The 24,348-nt window shown below is 33.8% G+C and overlaps 1 protein-coding gene across 1 annotated transcript in view; it reads left to right on the plus strand.

The window, feature by feature from the left end:
* Positions 1 to 222: 222 nt before the first annotated feature.
* Positions 223 to 24,348, plus strand: part of LOC144253682 (A-kinase anchor protein 9-like) — a 109,580-nt gene continuing 85,454 nt past the window's right edge. The window contains exons 1-3 of the mRNA XM_077796359.1: positions 223 to 440; positions 19,373 to 19,618; positions 20,142 to 20,186. Coding sequence (XP_077652485.1) covers positions 393 to 440; positions 19,373 to 19,618; positions 20,142 to 20,186 — 339 coding nt within the window. The 5' untranslated portion in view covers positions 223 to 392. The remainder of the gene's footprint in view (positions 441 to 19,372; positions 19,619 to 20,141; positions 20,187 to 24,348) is intronic.

Below are 24,348 nucleotides of genomic sequence, written 5' to 3' on the forward strand. Positions count from 1 at the left end.
GTCGTCCGGCAGGCTGGAGCCCCCCCCCCCACGCGCGCTGAGGACTGGGTTAGAACCTTCGGCCCCGCGAGGCCGGCGGGGCGGGGCCGGGGCGCACCTGCCAGGCAACGCGGCGTTCGAGGCGCCTGCGCGCTGTGACGTGTCTGGACTCCCGCCTCACTCTGTGTTTACGTGGAGACGCAGGTGGCGGTGGCGACCGCTGTACTCGTGTGGACGAGGACGATTCGCCAGTGATTGCAGCGACTGACTGGTTTTGTTCCGGGGGGAGGCAGCTCCCGGCCGGGCCCTGCGGCCTGGGTCGCGGAGCTAGCCGTCCCACCTCGGTCTGAACCGATTTTTCCTTTCTACCCCCACCCCCTCCCTGTTCTTTCCCTTCCTACCCCGCAGAAGCCATGGAGGACGAAGAAAGAAGGAGAAAGATAGAAGCTGGCAGAGCGAAGGTAGGAGAGCCGGGGACCGCCGGGCCAGAGGTGGGAGGAGGCCTGGGGAAGGAGTTTGCGGCAGCCGGGTGCCCTGCGCTCGGAGGGAGGTTGCTGCAGGGTCTGGGTTTCCTCCCCTCCCTCCTGTCCCTTTTCCTAGGACGTGTAAAAGCCCGGTGCTGCTACCTAGCTGAGGAGACGTCGGTGGTGATTGAATGGTGTGGCTCTTTTCTCACGACTGCCCCAATAAAACACCTCTCTCTCTCTTTTCTTTAAACCGTATTGATAATTAGGTGGTAATTAATAGCCTTTAAACCTCCAGCCCTTCACTTTTAAAGGGACTTTTATGGGTGGTGCAGGCATTGTGTTTTCCAGGGCGGGGATTTAAAGCTTTCCTTTTATTCAGTGGGGAATTTGTGCGCTGATCATCAGCTTGTCTTCCTTAGGTGGCACGCTGGCACTGGAGGACGTGTGTGAGATTGGCCTGTGACAGCTGCCTCAGCAGTGGCCTGAGTGTGCCACAAGTGCCAGCTGTGAACTTGGCTTTAGGGGCGTTTTTAAAAGCGTGTCTTTGTACGTTCCTGTTTGGAGGTTTTTGTCATGGCAGTTGGTTTTGTATCCTGTGGATTGGAAGTTCTGAAGACGGAAAGATTCCACAGAACAAAGCTTTAGAATTCCTGCTTTAAATAATTTGTTTTACGTGTGTGTGTGTGTGTGTGTGTGTAGGTGTAGTGAGTTCCGATTTTATGTGTGTGTGCGTGTGTATATGTATGGAAATTGTAACGCAAACATTACAAAACTGTATTATGCATAGATATCCTTGGGGCATCATGAAAAATTTATCGTAGACAAAATATAAATTGAATAGCATTTTTTTAAAAAAAATTACATATTTGAGCAGCTCTTTAGGCTTGCCTGAAAGGCCCCCTTCCTCCCTACTTTTTATAGGTGATATTCTTTTTAGAGCTAATGGATAACAATCATACTTGAAACACAATTAACTATTTTTTCCTCTCTTCCTTTCTTTCTTCATTCTTCTACATAAACAAAGGAAACCAGGTCAATGATTTCAGTAATCAATGAAAGAAAGGCCTTACTGCAGAGATGCAGTAGTAGATGTTCATCAGAAGTGTGTTAAAGGAATGTGTATGTTAACCAGCTTCATATTTCTAAAATATAATTGACTTTTTTATAATCTCCCCCTTTTAATGTTAAGACTTAAATGCTTGTATGTAAACAGGTAGATTTTGTTTTTTACTCTAGAATATATAAATGAAGGAACATTGGCATTTTCAGAAGCCCAAAATTGCTTACAGTTGTGCAACCCAAGGGACTAAGCAAACACTCTACATCTAAGGAATTGAAAGTAATTTTGTGTACCTTTTCAAAAGCATGGAAGTTCTGGTTAGATGTCTTATTTGTTACCTAAGAATGTTTACTGCCTTCTACCAAATGTATCTTTCTTAAATGTATGTAAAGCAGTTCTAGTAAACGTAGTTAACTTTGAACAGTCACATTTCATAATAATTAAATTGCTTGCTGTAAGTAGATTTGGCAAAGTAGAATTTTGATTTCTTTATGTATATATTTGTCTTTCAAAAGTCTACCTATGGGGTAAAAATCTTTTTAAGTTAATTTTTATTGTAGTTTATTTTCCTCTAGAAATGAGCCCAGTTTCCAGTAAGAGATCCTTGAGGCTTTTAAGGCAACATATGTTTGCTGCAACATTAGCTATCTGGTATAAAATACTTTACTGAGGTCATGATTCCTCAGCCATGTAAGTGCAATGGAATATTATACAATCATTAAAAGGATTAAGTCTGAGAGGGACATGGTAAATAGAGTGAAAACAACATTATTAGAAATAGTTTAGATGTTGCAGTGGTATACACCTGTAATCCCAGCTACTCAGGAGGCTGAGGCAAGATCCTGTCTGAGGGGGGAAAAAAAGGAGGGGGAGCTTAGATTATAGCTCAAAGGTAGAGCACTACTGCCCTTTATCTCCACTACTGCGCAAACAAAACTAAACAAAATATGTACATTATTTAATTTGTATAAACATATGTGCTTTTAGAATGGGATTGAAAAACTATTATAAATATAGTTATTCATGGGCTAGGGGTATAGCTCAATGGTAGAGCACAAGTTCCTAGGTTTAGTCCTCAACACCAAACAAAATTTATAAAGCAGTTCTACTAAACATAGTTAACTTTGAACAGACACATAATCAGCAAACTTAGATCAAGAGGTAGAAATAGAGAAATGGCAACAGTCTCTGCTTTCCAAAGTAGGAGAGACAGATGCTCCTGGGTAATAAGTACAGTGAGAGGTTAGATACAGTAGGATTTTGGATGTTACCCCCCCCCCCCAACATTTTGTTAAAATATTTAAAATGCTACTGACTCATTTTCTAGAATATTTTATAAGGAAAACTCTCAATATCAATTAAATGCAACCTAGCATAGTGCTTTTCAAATAGCAGGTATTCAGTGTTTGGTTCTCTCCAGCTGTGCATGCTGGCAAGATGAGCTGGTCAAAAGAGCTGGCTGCAACATTAAAGTAAGGAAACAGTGAAGAAGAATCATGCAACACGTGGACATGAGTTTCTCAGGTGGAGGGTGGGCCTGCTCTGCCACCTCAAGGGTCTTCTTCCACGCTGGAAGGCAAGAGAGCGAGTGCACTTGGAACCCCTCTGTTTATTAGGGAAAAGACATTTGATAGAATGTTCCACCCAATAAGGCAGGGGATAGTGTTTCAGCAGGGGTTGCCCAATCCTGTTGGGTACCGCTCAAGCCCAGAGCTGAGGCTCTTCCTTGATGAGTGGGGGTAAAGGCCACTTGCTTGGTATAACACATGATGTGGCGTATGTTGCCAGTCCAATATCCCCTTTACTTAAGGCTTTTGGAGGGTCTTAGCTCATGCACAGGGCGGTCCCTGACATTTGCTTCTTGAATGAATGAGCAGAATGACTGAGTAAGTTCTTAATGTGCAGTGTTACTAGCTAGGTTGGAATTTAATAAGAGTAATCCAGAATTTTCCTAATCAGAAGTCTCTTATTGCTGGTATCAGAAACCACCTAAAATGATCATTTCCCAAAATTTATTCAGAGACTTGGTTCTCCAAGTATCTCATTTGTTCATAAGACTTAAGTGTTAACATTTGATAACAGTTTTACAACGTACAACTTCTTAATCTTTTCTTGGTAATTGGTCTTCTATTCCTTTCTCTCTAGATTTCTCTAAATTTCCTTTCTCAAGACCTTATAATAAATGATCATTTTAAAAATAGCTTCTCATGTATACAGTATAGTATCTAAATTTAAAAAAAGAATTTTTAGTTGTAAATGGACACAGTACCTTTATTTTATTTATTTATTTTTATGTGGTGCTGAGGATTGAAACCAGGGCTGCACATGTTGCTAGACAAGTGCTCCACCATTGAGCCACAACCCCAACCCCTACAGTATAGAAGTGTACTTTGTAAAGTATTTTATATTAACCAAAATCTGCAGTAATAGGAGAATGAATTATTTTATGTAGCCATTAAAATAATTCTACAAACACTTTTCAAGTTGGGAAAATGTCCACAGATAATGTCAGGTAAAAAAAAAAAAAAAAAAAGAAAGGTACGTTTAAGTATTTATATATGAAGACATCTGAAAAAACATGCACCAAGATGTCAGTTGTGGTTATCTCTGGGTAGTGGGTTATAGGCTATTTTAATTTTTTTATACTTTATTTTACAAATTCTCTACAACATTATTCTTTTATGATCAGGCACAATGTTCAGGTATCATTTAAAAAACAAAGACATTACATGCAGTATGATAAACAGGTTAATGTTGTATGACTCTCATACAGAACAAGAACATGAAATGCAAAATAACTAGGTCTCCTACATTAGTGTAGTCCTGGAACTCTAATTCTTACTCCAGTACCGCTTGTATTATGTAGTCAGAATTCTATATTATTGGACATTTATGGATTGCTTTTTTTGTTTTTGTCATAAAAATCCATTTTCCTTGCTGTCAGTTTTTTGGTTTTTCCTATGAACTTGCTTGTCCAGCTTTGTATTTTCTCATTTGCCTCTTCCCCTAACTTGCTGCTTTAGATTTGTTGTAACAAAAGAACCCAGAAACTGAGGTTAATGGAATGATTTATAAGAATCAAGGGCTAATGGAACCTAGTAGAAAGGACTTCGAGGCAATTCAGTGTTTCTGATGCTTGGTAGTTCTTTGGTTTGCTGTTGGGTCCTCAGCTATCTCCTCAGTATTGATGTTGCAAGAAGCCCAATACTTGGAGATGTTAACTACATTATTAAATATTTTCAGAGCTGGGCTTGACCTCATTTACAAGTTACTGACAGAGATGGCACCACATAGGCTATCCTTGTAGTGAATCAACCAAACTATTTCAACTCCATTTTAAATGACTTCATTTTTTCCAAGTAAAATTATTTATGATTATATAAACAAAGTAATCAATTATTAGTGAACAAAATTAAATAAAGGACAGTTGTGTAGTTAGAATGAAATTAGTCTATAAATCACTTTTTGCTATATTTTTAAAAAGTTCTTCAAATGTACTAGAATTCAGCAAAACCAAAGTATTATACCTCTATAGCGTTTTATATAATTGTCATTATTTATTGAATAATTAAAATTCTTACTACATTCAGTAACTTGGAATTATATGAATTTTTTTTGTTTGTTTAACAAGCATTTTTAGTTTGTAGAGTAATGCCAGTGTTGTGTACAATGTTCTGTGTAAGCTCTCTTATTGGGTTATTGATAGGATTTTTCAATTACTGTGCTGCTGTGATAGGCAAGCTAGTTATAGTATAAAATTGTTCTTTGCATTTTCAGATATTCTGATCCACAGTGAAGAAAGCTATTCTCCCTCTCTGATTTCTTTTAAACTTTATAGTTTTTTATACTTGTGACAGGTCTTACTTAATTTTCAAAGTTACATTTGATAACAGTTTTACAACGACAATTTTTAAATCTTTTTCTGGATATAGCAATTTGATGCCTCCATCAGAGACTGGTGCATTCCTGTGATTTAAAACTAATTCATGACTTTTGGGCTTTGCTGAAATAAAAGAAAACATGGTGTTGAGGGGAAAGAATAGACATGACAGGCTTCTTGAAATGTATGTTAAATTTCTCTAAGGCAGGAAAACAGAGCATCAGTAAAATCCAGTGAAGTGATAATTTTGTTTGAGAACAATTTTTATCCCACTCCTGTTCTCATCTAGTCCCTTGGATGTGTCTTTTATTTTACTTCCTCTTTTCACTTTTCAGTTTTATTGACAGAACACCACAGACATCCTTACTGAATGATAACACACAGCAACGAGGAAACAAAAAAGATAGGATTCATCCAAAGGATGACAAGAGTGGGACAAAATTTTTTTCAAACAAAAACATTTCTTATTTTTGTTACATAAAAAGGTTTGTAGAAAGAGCTAAACTATGACTATTAAACATTTAATTTAGGCTGCTGATGATTGAAATGTGAATTAATTTCTTCTAATATGACAAATAGAAAAAAGTTCTGGTAAATTGTGAAACATTAGTGATAAGGGACATTATTTTTATTTCTTAGTAAGATTTTTCTAAAATTAAAATTAGGCATTCTATTTAATTGGTTAGCATTCTTTTAATTGGGAGCCAGGCATGGTGATGCATGCCTTTAATCCAGTGATTCAGGAGACTGAGGAAGGAAGATCACAAGTTCTAGGCCAGTCTAGGCGATTTAGTGAGACCCTTGGCCATGTAGTGAGACCCTGTCTCAAAATAATAAATAAAAAGGGCCAGGTGTAATGGTGTTTACATGTTTAGCTGTTTTCACTTAGTGTAATGTTTTGAGGTTCAGCCATTGTGTAGCATGTGTCCATGCCTCATTCCCTTTTATGACTGAATAATATTCCAGTGTGTGTATATACAGCAATGTGTTCACACTTTAATCCATTGATAGGTATTTAGATTGTTTCTATGCATCGTCTATTGTGAATAGTGCTGCTGTGAACATTTGTATACAAGCATTTGAATACCTGTTTTCATTTCTCTTGGGCGTATATTTAGAATTAAGAATTTTTCGTCTTATAGTAATTCTGTTTAACATTTTGAAGAATCTCCAAATTGCTTACCATAGTGGCTTTACCATTTTACTGTACCATTTCATTTTACATACCTACTGACAATGCATGATGATTCTAGCTTCTCTGTATCTCAACAAATTTGTTTTCTATTTTTTAAATCATAGCCATTCTAGTGAGCATAAAGGGATATCTCACTGTGGTTTTAATTCTTGTTTTCTTGATGACTAATGACACTGAGTATCTTTTTTGTGTGCTTTTTGGCCATTTGTAGATCTTCAGACTATTCAAGTCCTTTACCCATCTTGTAATTTGGTTGTTATGAACTTGTTTTACATATTATTATTAATGTGTATATATAATATATATATATATATATATATATATATATATATATATATATATATGCATCGAGGGAGAGAGCATGTATGATCATGTACGAGAGGAGCAGATAATTCCAGTGGGATTATCTTCCATCTTTTTTTTTTTTTTTTAAAGCTTGTTTGGCTCACCAAAATTTAAACTGGTGCTTCCTTTGAATAAGTTGTTGGTGAGTTGATTACAGTGTGATGGTGAAGTTTGAGTTTTTTTTGTGGTGCAGTGAGTCATTCCATTCCTTGACCAGCTGTTCGATAAGTACAAACAGCTGGTCAAATGGGCACCTGTTGGCCTTTTGGTCAAATGGGCACCTGTTGGCCTTTTGGCTTGATCATTACCAATACATATCAGTTATGGGGGGAAAATGACTTAGTCTTCCATAACAAAAAACCCTGTCATTTTTCTGTGTGAACACGATAGACCTGTGTATGTATTCTACTAGTACAAAGGATTTTTATTGTCATATGGACTCCCCTTTTACTTTTTGTGGTAGTTTTCACCAAAATAGAACTTAGGATATTTAATGCCCATTTAGGTACACCTCCTAAAGCTTGGTTAATTTGCTCATGGGTTTTACACTGTTCAAAAGTGTTAAACGTTAAGACTGTTCAAAAATTTAGCATTGTTCCAGGAGTAGTTTTGCCTAGGTTATTTATTTAAATCTATATTCTTTTGTTCTATGTAAAATTCCTTTATCTTACACGAACAATGTAATGCTTGTTTGCAGTTGCTGTCCTTTTTTGGGTTACTGTTTGCTCTGATTTTTATGTAATCTAAATTTTTTGTGTAATTCTAAGATTTTTTTTGTGTGTTGGTATGTTTCCCCCTTTAGAGATCATTTTTTAGAGCCTCAAGTTATTTTGATGATTCAGAACTACTCTATATATTATACAAAGTCCTATTTAAAAATTTGACTTTATAAATTGTATTGATTGATTAGATTTTCTGACTTAACAGATTTCTGAAAAACTAACAAGATCTACGGTTTCTTTCTCTAGCCACTCCCTAGCCCCTCAGCAACCCTGGGATTGAGCCCAGGGGCTCATGCATGCTAGGCCTTCTATTTCTTGATATTGCATATACTATAAAATTCCTTGTTGTTTACTAAGGATTGTTCATTGTGGGGGCTCAGTGATTAGGTTATATTTATTTCTCAGAGGTCTCAGTTTTATTCAAGTTGGTGTTTCTTTACTAGTTGTTTTCCTCAGGGAAGATAGAAAAAGGAACCAATTATAAATAAAATACTAGTTCAAGAATCAAATTTAATGTGTGAAAAGTGTGTGAGGGAGATGTGGGGGGTTGTTGCCGTAGGTGTGGTCAGTGATCTCAGTTAACTTCCTGCATCATTGATATTTTATTGAGTGCATGTGTATATGTTGATTCCTTGAAAGTTGAATAAATTAGTAGATGCTCTAAAGATTAAGGTATTAGAAAAGGTGTAAAAACTGTGTTAACAAATGTGCACTAGGAGGACATTTTTTTAAATGAAATAATGGGTTTTAGCTAAAAGTTACAGAAATTCTATTTTCTACTAATAGATAAATATTTTTGGTGTGAAATCTTTTATATTTGTCAAACTAATGTTTACTTTTGACTTGCATAAATTCCTTTTATAGTGAACTACATGTCTGAGCATTTCTAATGACTTTCATTTTTCTGCTTCAAACAACCAATACCAATTTTTAAAATAAAGTTTGATAGAAAAAGTATAATTTGAGATTTATTTTTATATATGATATTTATTTTTTGTAAATTAAAAGGATAAAATAATATTTTAAATAGGTCTCAAGATTTTAATTTTATGAAAGAAGAGTCTATACTTATTTTTTTTCCTAGGATATGAACTTAAATTGTTTTAATGTTGTAAGTTTTCTCTATCTCATGCACCATCATATTTTCTATGCATAGTAGTATCTATTTCTGGACGCATCTTGGTTGAAAAATCCTTTGAACATTATGGGATTATTTTTTTATACTCATAGCCAAATCCCAAACCTAATTTTTTTTTTAATTCAAAATCTGCCTCATTCTATTCCTATCTCACACCCTAAGAAAATCAGGCCTAACTCACCTTTTATGTGCTTTTTTTTTTGACTGTTAATTTTCTCAAGTTGATTCTGTACATTGTCACTGTCTTGATCTTAAAATGTTCCTTTCATTTTGTTACTCAGGTATTTTCAGTCTTATTAATCTGTTTAATATTTTTTTAACCTCCATGCAAGTTGGTGTAGATTCAGAGATAAAAACCCCACAGGCCTGCCCCTAATGTTTTCACATTCTAATAGAGTAGAAAGTCAACCACAATACAGTAAGTGAAGTGCAGAGAATCATTTATTTACTCATTTGATAAATACATTTGTGCACTTATTGCTTGTTATATCTTGTGCTAGACTATAGAATGTGAAAGACATGGAATCTGCTAAATGCAAGCTTCATTTAGTTAGCAGGCAGAAATATAAACAGATATTTATAAATTTAGGAGTGTAATATAATTCTGGCTCTATGAAAAACACAAGGGAAGAATATCTGATTCCATTTGGCAGTTAGAGAAGGCTTCTTACATGGATAAACTCTGAATGAAGCCTTGAAGTTTCGAGAAAAACTAGGTGAAAAAGGAGAGAGGTGTGGGTAGAAACATCAGGAAAATGAGACAGGAAGAGTAAAGCACCGAGGTGTGGAACAGTTTGACTTCCTTGGGGGAAGGTATACAAGGGCTTGGTATTATTGGAGTATAAAGGTATAAGCAAGATATGGCAAGAGATGAAGCTAAAGAAGGTAGGTCTGAGCTCTATCCTGAGGGTCTTGAATTTCATGTTAAGGACATTTTTATCCTGAAGGTTGTGGGATATGTTGATGGGTTTTAAGACAAGGAGTAATATGGTTACATATACATTCATTCATTTAAATTCTTACATTTAAAAAATTATTTTTAACTGATACTTAAGAAGATTGAGTTTCAGATTGATCCATTTTGCAGCTGTATGGAGGATAGACTTGAGGGTAAAATTATTTAGAGGCTGTTGAACTACAAATGAGAGAGAGTGAAATAGGAGTGAAAGTGTAGGGATAATTAAGAAATATAGAGAGGATAAAATCAGAATGTGATTGGTTGGTAAAGGAGAGAACATGGATAGAAGGTTGGTGTTATCACTAAGAGAAAAAGAAGGAACAGTTTCAGTTGTTGACTTCAGGCAAGATTGGGAAATCAGTTTTGGATATTTTGTATTAGAAGTTCCTTATGAGACATCTGAGTGGAATTTTTCAAAAATTTGGTTGAGAAAAGTATAACCTATAGTGGCTAACCCAGATTGTCTGGGATCAAGTGTGACTTTGTCATTTAGTGGCTATATGTCTTTATGAAGTTATACTTAACCTCTCTGTAACTCAGTAACTCATCTGTAAATGTTGGTACTGGGGTTGATGTGAAGATTTAACCTTTTAGTATAAAATACTTTAGAATATTGTCAGGCTGTAATAAAAAGTCTTAAAGAATTATTAGCCATTCTTAAAATCATTGTCATGTTGGAATTTAGAAGATTAAAGCTATATAGCAGAAAACTAGAGTAGAGAAATATACTGGGATCAGATAATGAGGAGCTGTATGTATCACTTAAAAGTAGTATGAATTTTAGCCTAAATATAGCAGAAAACTTTTTTTAAGTGTGTGATATCTTAACCTCTGAAAGGGTTCTTTCCAAATAATTTATTATTTTTAGGTAGGTATGCTGCCACCAGGTGGTAAGTATGTGTTACTGTTGTACAAATGAAGCAATAAAACTATAATTTTTTTAAATGAACTATTGATTTGATTAAGATCGCTGAATATAAACAGTCTAATTCTGGTAGGACTTCTTTGTTTCAAAACAAAAACTAAGATTAGTTAAGATGAGGTAAGAGAGGGTTGTTGTAAAAATGCAGAGATTTCAGAGGAAGGACGGAGAAGTGTAGTAGGGCCTCAGAGAATCTGAAAAGCCATGGGAAATTGATGCCATTCTTGCCACCATTTCTTATCTTATTTCCATATTTTTGTATATTAACTTCCTTTATTTACATATCAGTTTGTGTATGAACAAAAATTATAGGATGAATTTCCCAACCTATGCTATATAGTGGAGTGGTTTCCCATTAAATACATTTTTAAAAATTTTTTTAAAAGGCAAAAAAATATATATAAACAGTGGAAGCAAATCTCATAAAATAAACCACTATCCAGTGGTTCCCAAATTTTGCTGTACACTCGAAGCTCCTGGTAAGCTTTTTAAAAATTCTTTTTACTGTTTAGAACACGCCCCATGCCAAAATCAGAAATATGATGGAAACCAAGTCTCACTATTTTAAAAAGATTTTCAAAGAGCAGAAAAGTTTAAAACCCATTGATAGAGCCACTTTGCATGATTTTGCAATACTTGAGTGATTATATATTATGACTTCTTATAAGCCAGGTACTTTACTTGGTGTGCTTCTGTAAGGATTATTTAATGCCAGAAGGAAAACTGGCTGTATTGGATATAGAGAAAAGTGTCTTGGGCTGCAATTTATCTTGTAGGATGATCATGTGTACTGTAATTTAGAGATCATTTTAGTGGCGTGGCTGTAATTACATGAGGATCAAGTTATGCACTAATTTTAGAATCCTTCATATAAGATATCTCTTCTCTATAACCTTTCTGGACAGCTCTGCTACTTCCTTGTTCTCTACTTTCAAGAGAAGAATCTGATTCACTTCTCTTATCAAAAGAGGGTGAAAACAGATGTTATGGATGGTAGGAGTTGTAAGTACTGGCCAGTTCCCTCAGAAGGAAGTTCTACATACTTTAAAAGTACTTCAGTGTTTCACCTACAGAAGAATGCATGGTAAATATATATATATATATATATGATTAAAACAAGTGAAAAAAAAGACCTCTACACCTATCACTTAGATTAAAAACATTCATGTACCAATGCATTAAAATCTTTATCTAATTCCACCCTTAGCACCTGAGCTAACTATAGTTCTGAATTTATCATCACCTTGCTTTTTATACCACATATGTGTACATAAACTATACTTAGTTTTCTGTTTTTGAACTTAATGGTTTCATTATGTGAAGTCTTCAGTGATTTTCCTTTTGTTCAATATCATTAGAGCATTTTCACTTCTGCAATAGTATTCCATTATAGAAATTTATCTCAATGTCCATTCTTATCAGTGAGCATTTAGGTCATGTCCAGTTTTGTTACTGTTACAAATACTACTACTGTGTTAGGTTTTGTCTGCAAGTGCCAAGGGTTTAGAGTCATATAGAAATCATGAGTCCTGTGAACACAGGACTTAGTCCTTGAGTACTAGAGAGTGTCTTTGAAAATGAGGTAGAAAGAGGGAGTGAAATCAAAAGCAACCTGGTGAGGCTGGGGTTGTAGCTCAGTAGTACAGCACCTGGCTAGCAGGTATGAGGCACTGGGTTTAGTCCTCAGCACCATATAAAAATAACTTAATAAAATGGGAATTGTGTTTATCTACAACTAAAAAATAAAAAATGAAAAAAGCAAAACTTGTATTTGTTAATATTATCTACATGGTTTCATTATATAAATCATCAAACAGACATCCCTGGGAACTATTGATGAACACTGGATACCCACTGACCATTAACATGGATCACTGAACTGAACAGATGTAGCAGTTCTTTTATTTTATTATTTTATTTTTTTTTAGTTGTATTTATTTTTTTTGTCTTGGTATTCTAGTACTAATATCATTGTATTGATTCATGGAAGAAACTGAAAAGATTGTTTCATGACCTAAATTTTTTGTTGTGTATGTTTATATGTGCATATTAGATAGAGATCTCTCTGTGTGTGCATATATACTTACATGCATCTATATGTATAAAATAAGCAGATGTAAATGGAAAACATAGGCACCATAAAAAATAGTCATAGTAACACATGGAGCCATGATAATATTATCAGTGAATATTCCTTAAAGATATGTAGGGGTAGAAGGCAGTAAAGATCTTTCAAAGAAGAAAAAAATTACCTGTAGTCTCATAATCTACAAGTAAGTATTTTTAATAATTTGTTTTAATTTTTAATAGTTTGTTTCTATGCACAAATATATTTTAAAACTGCACTTGATTCATTCTATGCAGTTTTGTGCTCTTATTTTACCCAGCTTTATACTGAGAACATTTTCCCACATTAGAATTTTTTGAAAATATTTTTTGACAGCTGCATAACATTACATTGCATTAAGTAATATAGCCATGTGTAGCCCTGTACCTGAATGTATCGTCTTAGGGTTTTTTGTTTTTGTTTTTGGTTAAAGAAACTATGTAGGAGTTCTGAAGTTCTGAGAAATAATGCCTATAATTAATGCCTAGATGTGCCTCTTCCACAAAAATCAGTTTTTAAAAATTCAGCAGTTATTCAGAGCTTATATGTAGTCACTGTTCTAGACTTGGAGTGTATAATGATTGAATTTATTAAAAATCCCACCTTTCTGGAACTTTCTAGTAATTTGTTCTGAATGATACTTAATAACATGAGAACAAAATAATGTTTTGGAAATTTTATGTACTTAGATGTGATTCGTTCTGAACACTGAATCATTCCACTTTTTCTGTATCCTATACCATTTTTTAGTTGGGATTGTTTAGTAATAGCTATATATTGTTTGTTGACTTGTATTTTCAAGCAACAGTTTACAAATTTTCATAAGTAAAATGCTGGTTTCCTTAGAATTGCAGGTAAAGAAAGGAGAAAGGAAAGGAAATAATTGAAAAATTTTCTCAAAAAACCCCAAGACCTGGAGGCAAGTTTAAATGATCCTTCTAATGTATCTCTTCATTATACAGTTGAAGAAACTGAATTCTCCTTTTGTTAAGTGGCTTGTCCACTGTCACATAGCTAGTACTATATGACAGCCCAGCACTATATTATATGTAGTCCATATTGTTTTGAAATTCAAGAAGTATTTGGGTTGTGTGTATACCCAGGCCATGAAGTACACAAAATTAAGATGATTCCTTAAGCTACAGAATCTGTTTTCTTTTTAAACATGAAGGTGATTGCATTGAATGAGATTATAGGCTATAAATAGGTTTGGTCGCTCAATGATTTAAAGTCTTGTGGTCTTTTCCATTCTTGATTTCCTTAGTTTTATTTAGCACTATTTTTTTCTTACAGTTTTTTTTTTTTTGAATGGGGGGTGTGTCTTGCTGATTCTGAGGCTGACCCCAAACTCCTGCATTCAAGAGGTTCTTCTGCCTCATCCTCTCAAATAGCTGGGACTACAGGCATTCTACTAGGCCTGGTTTGTACCTTTTGGTTATTTTGGAAAATATGATTCAGAGCATCCTAAAATGTTGCTTTTATCTTTGCTCTCATTTGCCCTTCTTCAGCTGGTTTTTAGGTTAGTTGTTATGATCTTTTTGTTTCCATGGTTAGGCCACCAAAGTTTTTCTGTGATAGTTTATATACCTTCTTGTTTATCATCCATAAAGGAATATTAAAAAGGCTTAATGACAGCCCTGAAAAGAACAAATAGTCCCCATAATTAGAATTATTTGGGATTTCTTCCATTTTCTAGAGGAAAAACTTAAAAATCACTTTTTATAGTTATTTTTAAATACTATAGAGATTACCAGATTACATATTTTTGTAACATTCTCTTTGAGGTATGTGCATTTTCACGTTTGTTTTTCCTCTCGTCAAAAAACACTTGTCAGTTTGGCGATTTCATTTGTTCATGTCTTTAAAATTAATGTTCTAGGAATGTGAAATGAAAAAGGACCTAAAAATACATAGAAAGCAAATTAGTATAATGAAAGGTTGGATTTGGAGTCAGATACTCTAGTTCTGTTTTGTTTTGCTACTGATTATGATATTGATCAGGTAACATTGATTTTTTAAAATATTTTTTATTTCTACACAATACATTTATTTTATTTATTTACTTTTATGTGGTGCTGAGGGCCTCGCATGTGCTAGGCGAGCGCTCTACCGCTGAACCACAACCCCAGCCCCTAACAAATTGATTTTTATATATCAGTTTCTACATTTTTGTCTCAGTAAGATGTTTTCTGACCTCTCCCCACAGTCCCACAAATTGAGTTTCCATTGTATGCTGTCTTTAATGCATATACTTTCTCTTCAAAGCACTTTTTATAACTTGAATGTACATATTTCTTTATTTGTTTAATATTATCTTTCTGACTGGATTGCAATTCATGAGAGTTCATATATGTTATTTATCACTACATGCCCTGTCATAGCTCATGATAGGCAGTCAATAAGTATTTGTTAAATAACTGAACTATATACTTACAACCTGACATAAATCCAATTTTTATGCTTTCCAGGCATAAAACTACAACACATCTCTTTTGGAAGGCCTTTTTAAAGAAAATTTAGGACAATACAGTTTCCTATAACACAATACACCTCTCTCTTCTCGCTGTCCATATATGTATATATGAAGGATTGTCAGGCTTAAGAAATTGTGCTTTAACCCTTATTTCTCACTCCATTTAATAATAGTTTGGCATTATACTGTGAAGTTCTACTTTTGAGACCGTGTGTTTCATTGATGTCTAGCACAGTGCCTGGCATGTAGTAAATAGTCAATGGGACACACAAAATCACACAAAAACAGACTTCAATTAGTCATTTATTTTTGAAGGAACATTATAAAAACTTGGCATGTTTTTATATATAACATTTTGAAAATGTATTGTTTTATTGAGAATGATCATTTATAAAATTATAAATATTGAGTTTAAGGAACTCAATATATTTATATTCAGTTGGTTATTCATGTTCTGGTCAAGATAAGACATTTACTTGTGATCTGGTCTACTTTTGAAAGATAAATATGTGAACATAATATCTTTCCAGTAAATCTTGCAACTATTTCTGTGACTACATCTGTTAACACTTTTATAATTGGCTTCCCTATGACAAACACAAATGGCTATAGTCTGAATTTTCAGCATGTTTTAGAATAAATGTTTTCTCAGTAATTTAAAGTGTATCATTTCAGTATCAGATGGTTATCTAATTGATTCAGATTTTTTTGCTTATCTGCTAGCTTGCCATTTTTCAAATTTAAAATAAAACTAAATAGCTATAAATAATTGAATACATGATACGATTTTATTCCTTTCACATTTTTATAAAACAGTAGTCTTGCCAGAAAGCTATTGTGGATATTATTTTTATGAGAAACTTTTTGTTCTGTTTTGGTTTTCTTGGTGGAGGAGGGAGGTTATAGTGAGAAGGATTCTTTTTATGTTCTTATTCATTTATTAGCCATTTTTGTAGTTGGTCTATTTAATAGTTACAGTAATTCTAATCATATATTTCCTCTTTTTAAGGAACAAAGAAATTTACTTAGTCTCATTCTTTTATCTTTCACCTCTTAAGAGTGATTCAAGTAATTTGAAAATTGTTCATTTTAATTTTGAAACCATGGAACATTTTAATAAAGTAGAATTAGATATGCCTTTTATATGCTCTTGCTTAGTGTGGTGACTTTTCAATTAAAAATAAATTATCCTTTTAAAAAATTCAACATAGGGGCTGGGGATGTGGCTCAGGCGGTAGCGTGCTTGCCTGGCATGCGTGTGGCCCGGGTTCGATCCTCAACACCACATACAAAGATGTTGTGTCTGCCTATAACTAAAAAATAAATATTAAAATTCTCTCTCTCTCTCTCTCTCTCTCTCTCTCTCTCACACACACACACACACACACTCTCTCTCTCTCTCTCTTTTATAAAAAATAGATAAAAAATTCAACATATATTTATTTAATATTGCTCTAGGCTTTTAATATATAGAAGTAGGGAGGAAAAAAAGTCCTTGCCCTCATGGGGTTTACCTTCTGGTTAATTTTTCTGAAAAAATAATATGACTCATAATGAATATTATAGGCCTAGAACAGTATCTTTTTAATTATGTCTGTAGAAGTGATTCATTCTAAATACTATAATGGAACTATTTCTACTTTTTATTCCATATCTGTGTGCTACTCTTTGCATTTACTAACAGATATTCTTATTTTGGAGGGTTTTTGTTGTTGTTTAAATCAAACTTTCCATTCTTTATTTATTTATCTTTCATTTTGTGCTGACAGTTGAACCTGGGCCCTGTGTGCATGCTAGGCAAGCACTCTGCCACTGAACCACATCCCCAGACCTAAGTCATTCTTTCTATAATGCAAAGTTAATAATTTTTTTCCTTTGTTATATATTTGACATTTGAATAAATATTAGATATAAATTATTGATATAATCTGACACTTGGAATTTTAAGCAAAATCTTCATCTTTGCCTTGATAAATTTTGCTGACTAAATATATTCTAATGCAGAAACATGATATTTCAAGAAGTTTCTGAAATTGAGTATAAATATTATAAATGTCATTATTAGTATTTATTTTTTGGCATTGCATTCTCTCTAAGGGATGTTTTTAAATAATGCTCCTGGATTTCTGATTCTATTTATAGATAAAGTATTTGCCAATATTCTAGTTAGTTTATTTTTAAGAATGATCTGCTAAGCTCCAAGTAGTTCAAGTACATTCCAGCAGCTTAATAATGTGCAAATAGAGGCAACTGGTCTTTCACCTGTTCCTCAATGCACTGGGTAGTTACTAAATAACTGGGAAAAAATGTTAAATGTGAAATATTTTTATACTTTGTAAGTATAATCATGAGCTATTTTTGACTTATGAATTAAATATCTTCATTAAGGGAATAGGACATGTTTATATGCTTTTCTTCATCTACAGCAGATAATTTAAGTATAAAATGTTATTTATAAATAATGTATTTGCCACATATTTTGATAGTAACATTAGCAAGATTGCTTTAATACTTTAGATAATAAGAAATTTATTTGCTGTCTTTGTAATTGATCAGGTTAATAGTTATGGTAATTCTAAGCATATATTTCCTCTTTTTAAGGCAGAAAGGAACTTACATGTGTTTTTTTTTTTTTTCTCTTAAGAGTGATTCAGGAGCTCAAATTAAATTTAAGAAGTCTTTGTCAGTAGTTTCTTTATATAAAAATCAGAAAACTTACTGTATTTAAAAAAATACAGTAATAGCTCAGCAATAGATCCTTTGCCTAGCACGTACAAGGCAGTGGGTTTGATCCTCAGTACTACATAAAAATAAATAAAATAAAGGTATTGTGTCCATCAAAAAAATTTTTAAGAATAAATAAATAAAATGTAAGTGAGCAATAGGAAAAATACCTGTAATCTGAACTCCAAATGTAAACAAAAGTTGTTAAGGTTGTAGTTTTCCAGAATTTACCTATGCCTATGAATATAATGACATTTAAATTCATACTGGATATAATCATTGAAAGCTATGAGCCTGAGACTTGCCTTATCTTTTTAAAAATGAAGTGTAATTTTCCTTTCATGAAAAGAAATAGATATGCAACAATACTACTTTATACCTGCTATTATATCACAAAGTCTTTAATAGCAATTGCTTGCATTGGTATTTTTAATATAAGTTCACCATAATTAGTCTAGTGTTACCTCTGGTATATAATGTGTACTTTTGATTTTAGGTGGTAAGAAAATATTTTAGGTCTTAAAAAACTTTGGATAGCATTGTAAGAAAGTTTTTACCTTTTTCAGTTTTCTTTCTGCTTATGATAACGAAAATCTGTTTGATGCTTATCTTTAACAGTCTTTTATTTTGTCCATTGTTTTCATAGCCTTCAGCAACCTCTAACTAAAATTTCAATAATAGATTTATCATTTCTTTTATTTTCAACTTATCTCTTAAAAGAAATAACAAGTGATATTAACTTTCAATTTATGCCAGAGATTACATCTCCTTTTAAAATAAATTTAAAGAAAATACACTGTTTAAAATATATTAAGTAAATGATAATGTATCGATGACTAGGGTTTGGTACAAATTCTGATAATGACAGACAAATGATAAAACACTGCTGTTTAAAATTTTAAGTTACTTGTAAGTTTCCCCCACTATAAATATGGCTGCAGTGAGCATTTGTATAGTTAATAGGCTAATTATCTTTTTTGTATAAAAAATAATTATAGACGATATCTTTGGTATAAAGTAGTAGAACAGAACAAGTGTGTTTGGAGCTCCTTGTTTTTGTGTGTATTTTCATATAATCTTAAATCCAGAGATTATACTGCGAATGAGAGTCCCTCTATTCCCCTCTTCTAGTTATAGAATAGTTATTCCCCTAACTCAGCTAATTTCCTCTTCTTTAGACTTGACATGTTCATTTCTTACCCCTCAATATTTAATAAGTTCATTCACAAGTACCTAGTTTTACAAACTTTACAACCCAAATATTCAATCCAATAGTTATTCTGAAACTGTGAAGTCATCCATGTTATTATCATCATTTTAATTTGGTGATAATTTGATCTTTTAAAGAAAGTGATCCCAAAGAAAAATTATCATTGATATTAATGATACTTTTTTCCTGTAGCTTGCCCAGTTTCGACAAAGAAGAGCTCGATTGGATGGACAAAACCCTCATAAGAAGCCAAAAAAGAAGAAAACCTCAAGCAGTAAAAATGATGTTCATGGCTTGAATATTGATCAATCAAAGAGTGAGGAGACGTTCATAAATAGTTCTCAGGGTGTTGGATCGGCTGTGATGCCTGAATCCACAATAATGAGAACTCTAAACAATGAAGAAATGCTTAAGCATGAGCAGGTCTTTTGTGTTGATGTAAGTATTCATCCAGATTTTAAAACATTCTACCTCTAACTAGAAAGTACTGGCAGTGAAAAGTCATTAGCATCCACCTGAGGGAAGCTTGACAAAGTCATTGACTTTTTAGCATCAAGAACTGATGATTCTTTTAAAGAACTTGAACTTTTCTGATGGCATGTTAAGGATTCAGTTTTATTTAAAAGAGTTACATGAATTAGAGGAATGGTGTCTTTGATGCTTTTGGCTTACAGATGACATCTACTATATATGTAAAAGTTCTTGGTACTTTTGTATTTATAACAATGCCTTGTGATAAATTTTATATGCATTATTATAAGTCATTGTAATTCATAATGAAATGAAATTTTTAAAGATTTGGATAATTTTTACCAGTTTTTTACTAGTATTTTTGTGAATTTTCTATCATTGTTACTAACAGCAACGTCTTAGTAAAGCAGGATTTTTTTTTTTTTGTAAAGTATGATATTTAGCAGGGGAAAAATGTCATAATTGTAGTCATGTTTTACTTTTGTTTTAGCCGGAAAGTGAGATTTCAACCACAGCAGATGATTACTCTTCGGAGGTAAGACTTAACATATCCCAATTAAAAACGTCATAGATAAAATTGATATTTTTTTGAAATTATTGATTGTTGGTACTTTATTTCTTATAAATTTATATGCTTCTGTATATATTTAATATAACTTAACATAATATAATATAAATGGATTGAAAAACTGAAAATTATATTTTACTGCTGTATCTTTTTCCAGTGGTTAGCTAAAGTCTTACTGTTTGAATTGCTTAATCCTTAATTATATAGCAGCCCTATTTTGGTTTTTAGGAAAGTGAGTCTGCATTTCTAGGACCCATGACCATTTTAAGATAGCCATTTAGCACAGTAAAAATTTTATAATTTAGTATGATTTTTTTTTTATTGTTGGTCGTTCAAAACATTACATAGTTCTTAATACATCATATTTCACAGTTTGATTCAAGTGGGTTATGAACTCCCAATTTTACCCCGTATACAGATTGCTGTATCACATCAGTTACCCTTCCATTGATTGACATATTGCCTTTCTCTTGTCTGATGTATTCTGCTGTCTGTCCTATTCTCTACTATCCCCCCTCCCCTCCCCTCCCCTCCCCTCCCCTCCCTTCCCCTTTTCTCTCTCTACCCCTTCTACTGTAAATCATTTCTTCCATTTGTATTATCTTGTCTTACCCCTCCTTTCCTCTTACATGTCATTTTTGTATAACCCTGAGGATCGCCTTCCATTACCATGCGATTTCCCTTCTCACTCCCTTTCCCTCCCACCTCTCATCCCTGTTTAATGTAAATCTTCTTCTCAAGCTCTTCGTCCCTACCCTGTCCTTGTTTACTCCCCTTATATCAAAGGAGTCATTTGGTATTTGTTTTTTAAAGATTGACTAGCTTCACTTAGCATAATCTGCTCTAATGCCATCCATTTCCCTCCAAATTCTATGATTTTGTCATTTTTTAATGCAGAATAATACTCCATAGTATATAAATGCCACATTTTTTTTATCCATTCATCTATTGAAGGGCATCTAGGCTGGTTCCACAGTCTTGCTATCGTGAATTGAGCTGCTATGAACATCGATGTTGCAGTGTCCCTGTAGCATGCTCTTGTTAGGGCTTTAGGGAATAGACCGAGAAGGGGAATAGCTGGGTCGAATGGTGGTTCCATTCCCAGCTTTCCGAGAAATCTCCATACTGCTTTCCAAATTGGCTGCACTAATAGTATGATTTTTATAGTAATGCTTTTTACAAATGTTTGAATACTAGATATATATATATATATATATATATATATATATATATATAATGTGTTTATTGGAATTAATGTTACTGTAGTGTTGTGTGTGTACGTGTGTGTTACTGGGCATTGAACTCAGGGCCTTGTACATGGCTAGGAAAGCACTTTATCATCAAGCTACATTCCCAGCCCTTTTTCAGTTTTATTTTAAGATAGATTCTCACTAAGTTGCCCAGGCTATCTTTGAACTTGTGATCCTCCTGTCTCATCTTCCTGAGAAGATGGGATTGACGGTGTGCATCACCATGCCTGACAATGATGATTTTTATTTTAGGTGATAAACTGTAAAATAGGCATTGGTCTCTTAAGAAATACCTGCCTTCTTTATATGTTTGCAATAAGTATCACTTTGTTATCTTATTCTTTTTAGATATGATTGTCATTTCTTTGCTCCCAAATTTAGAGTACATGGAAAATTATTCTTTACTCTGAATGTTTAAGCAACTTAGTATATTTCATAAGTCTGAATTTATTGTAGGCTTCTAATAGAAAAGCTAGGTTCTTTTTTTTTAAGAGAGTGAGAGAGAGAGAGAGAGAGAGAGAGAGAGAGAGAGAGAGAGAGAATGAATATGAATCTTTTTTGTAGATGGACACAACATGATGCCTTTATTTTATTATTTTTTTTAATGTGGTCCTGAGAATCAAACCAGTTCCCGCCCATGCTAGGCGAGCGCTCTACCACTGAGCCACAATCCCAGCTTGAAAAACTTGTTCTTAAATTAACATATTACAGTTTTTATTTTTGTTGTTTTGGTATGGGTGTGTGTTTGTTACTGGGGATTAAACCCAGGGGTGCTCTACCACTGAGCTACATTCCCAGCTGTTTTTATTTGAAACTGACTTGCTAAATTGCTCAGGCTAGCCTTGTACTTGCAAACCAGAATTATCTCAACTTTATCCATGGTGTGGTTGACTCTGAGGACCTGCCTCTGAACATCTCCCAAGAAAATGCTCCAGCAGAGCAAAATCTTGAAAGTCATTCACAAAGACATTGTTAAAATTTGCCTTGAGCTGACACAAAATAAAGAAAACTACAGGAAAAAAAAAATGTCAGAGGCATTCTCTAAAACTCTCTAAAACCTGGAAGCTCTGAGGACTCCCAATAACTACTGATGCCTTTCTGAGCTGCTTGACTATCATACCTCCCAGTCTGGAGGTGAGATCACTTTTCTGTCAAAAATATCTGTTGCCTGAAGGAGACTCAGGTCTCATCACTGATGAGAGCAAAGATCAGATAGCAACTCTGCTTTTGTGGAGGGGAGAAACAGGGCTTTCAGGTTGTGTATTGGTGAGTTTTGCATGCTGTAGCTTGGGGAATTTGGTGGGAAGGCCTGCAACTAACTAAAGATGAGGATGAGAAGAATGAAATGGAGGAGAGTGAGGTGAAGTTTGAGAACTGTTCTGCAAACTTATGAAAGAAATCTTAGATAAGAAGTTGAGAATCTTAATTATGAAGGTTGTGACAATCTCCAAGGCTGTCTTCAACCTGCTGCATTGTGACTAGCACTCAGGGCTGAACAGCGAACTCAGAGCAGATCATAACAGTCCTGGCACTTCAAGACAACTCTACAATGGGCAACATGATGGCCAGAAAGTACTTGGAGATAGATCCTAACCAACTCATTGTGGGGCATTATAAATAAGTTTAAACTGAATTAGAGGAGAACTAACTGAATATTTGCTATAGAGGTATTAGATATAATTATTATACTGGGTAAATAATTTATGTAATACTGATAATATGATATTTGACATGATCTTTGATGGATATTTACAAATATTCATTTTATTACACTGTTACTTCAAAATAGAAATTTTAGTGTGTACTAAAATCAGAATGTGTCATTTCTGAGTCATGAAAAACTAATTGAAATTTAGAAGTATTATAATTTGAAAATTATCACAAGTGACTTTATATCTAGAATTAGTATTCCTACATTCTTGTGGTTTTTCACCAATTGTAATAATGTGTTAACAAAAGTTGTTTTTTTGCCTTCCCTTTAGCTTTATTTCTCAGAGATTATTCTTAGAATAAAAGTAGAGCAATCAAACTGATTTTTTAAAAGGTTCTTAGTTAGGACCCTCCCCCCCCCCGCTTTTATTTGGCAATTGTGGGTATTGGGCCTTGCACATGCTAGGCAGATGCTCTACAACTAGGCTACATCTTCAGTCCTAGGATTTTTACTTTTTAAAGTGTCATGGCTCATATAGACTTAATCCTAACTCTAGACATTCTGACTAGTCTGACCTACATATTTCAGTGTTAACAATTTCATTCTCCTGGGTTCTATTAACATAGAATTGTGAAGACTTAAGATATGGGCAGGAATGTGGGAAGGAATGAAGTTGGTTTTTGTACTCTTAGTGGTAAAAAGGCAATTAAATGATTAATTGATAAAAAATTAATTTCCCACTCGATAAACCCTATATACATATTCTATCATCCTCCTTTCTCTTACTACAAAATATCTGTACTACAGACAAGTGGTGATATGTTAAAGAAAACCCCCACATCTGTCTGGATTGGCATGACTAGCAGTAGTACTATCCCCAGAGGAAAGTTCTTAGGGGAGTGTTCTTTACCTCTTTATTTCCCTTGGCTTGCTTACTAGTCTTTAATAAAATTTATTACCAGTAAATGGTTTTATTTGAAAATAAATAGGGCTTAATTTTAAAAATATATTTAGCTAATTTTAAGGAAGCATTTTGTAAAAGAAGATCTAGTAACTTGAAGCTTTTAGTTATCTTTCTGAAGACTAAATAGGAACTGCACTTAGAGCTTCAGTTACCTAAATGAAAGTGTCTTTTGCATTGTAAGAACTTAGATGTTTGAGGAATGATTGACATTTGATATGCCTCTTAGATACTTCAGTTAAATATAATCACCATATTTGTTTTGCT

This window comes from Urocitellus parryii, chromosome 3 (assembly GCF_045843805.1).
Source record: "Urocitellus parryii isolate mUroPar1 chromosome 3, mUroPar1.hap1, whole genome shotgun sequence".
NCBI lineage: Eukaryota > Metazoa > Chordata > Mammalia > Rodentia > Sciuridae > Urocitellus > Urocitellus parryii.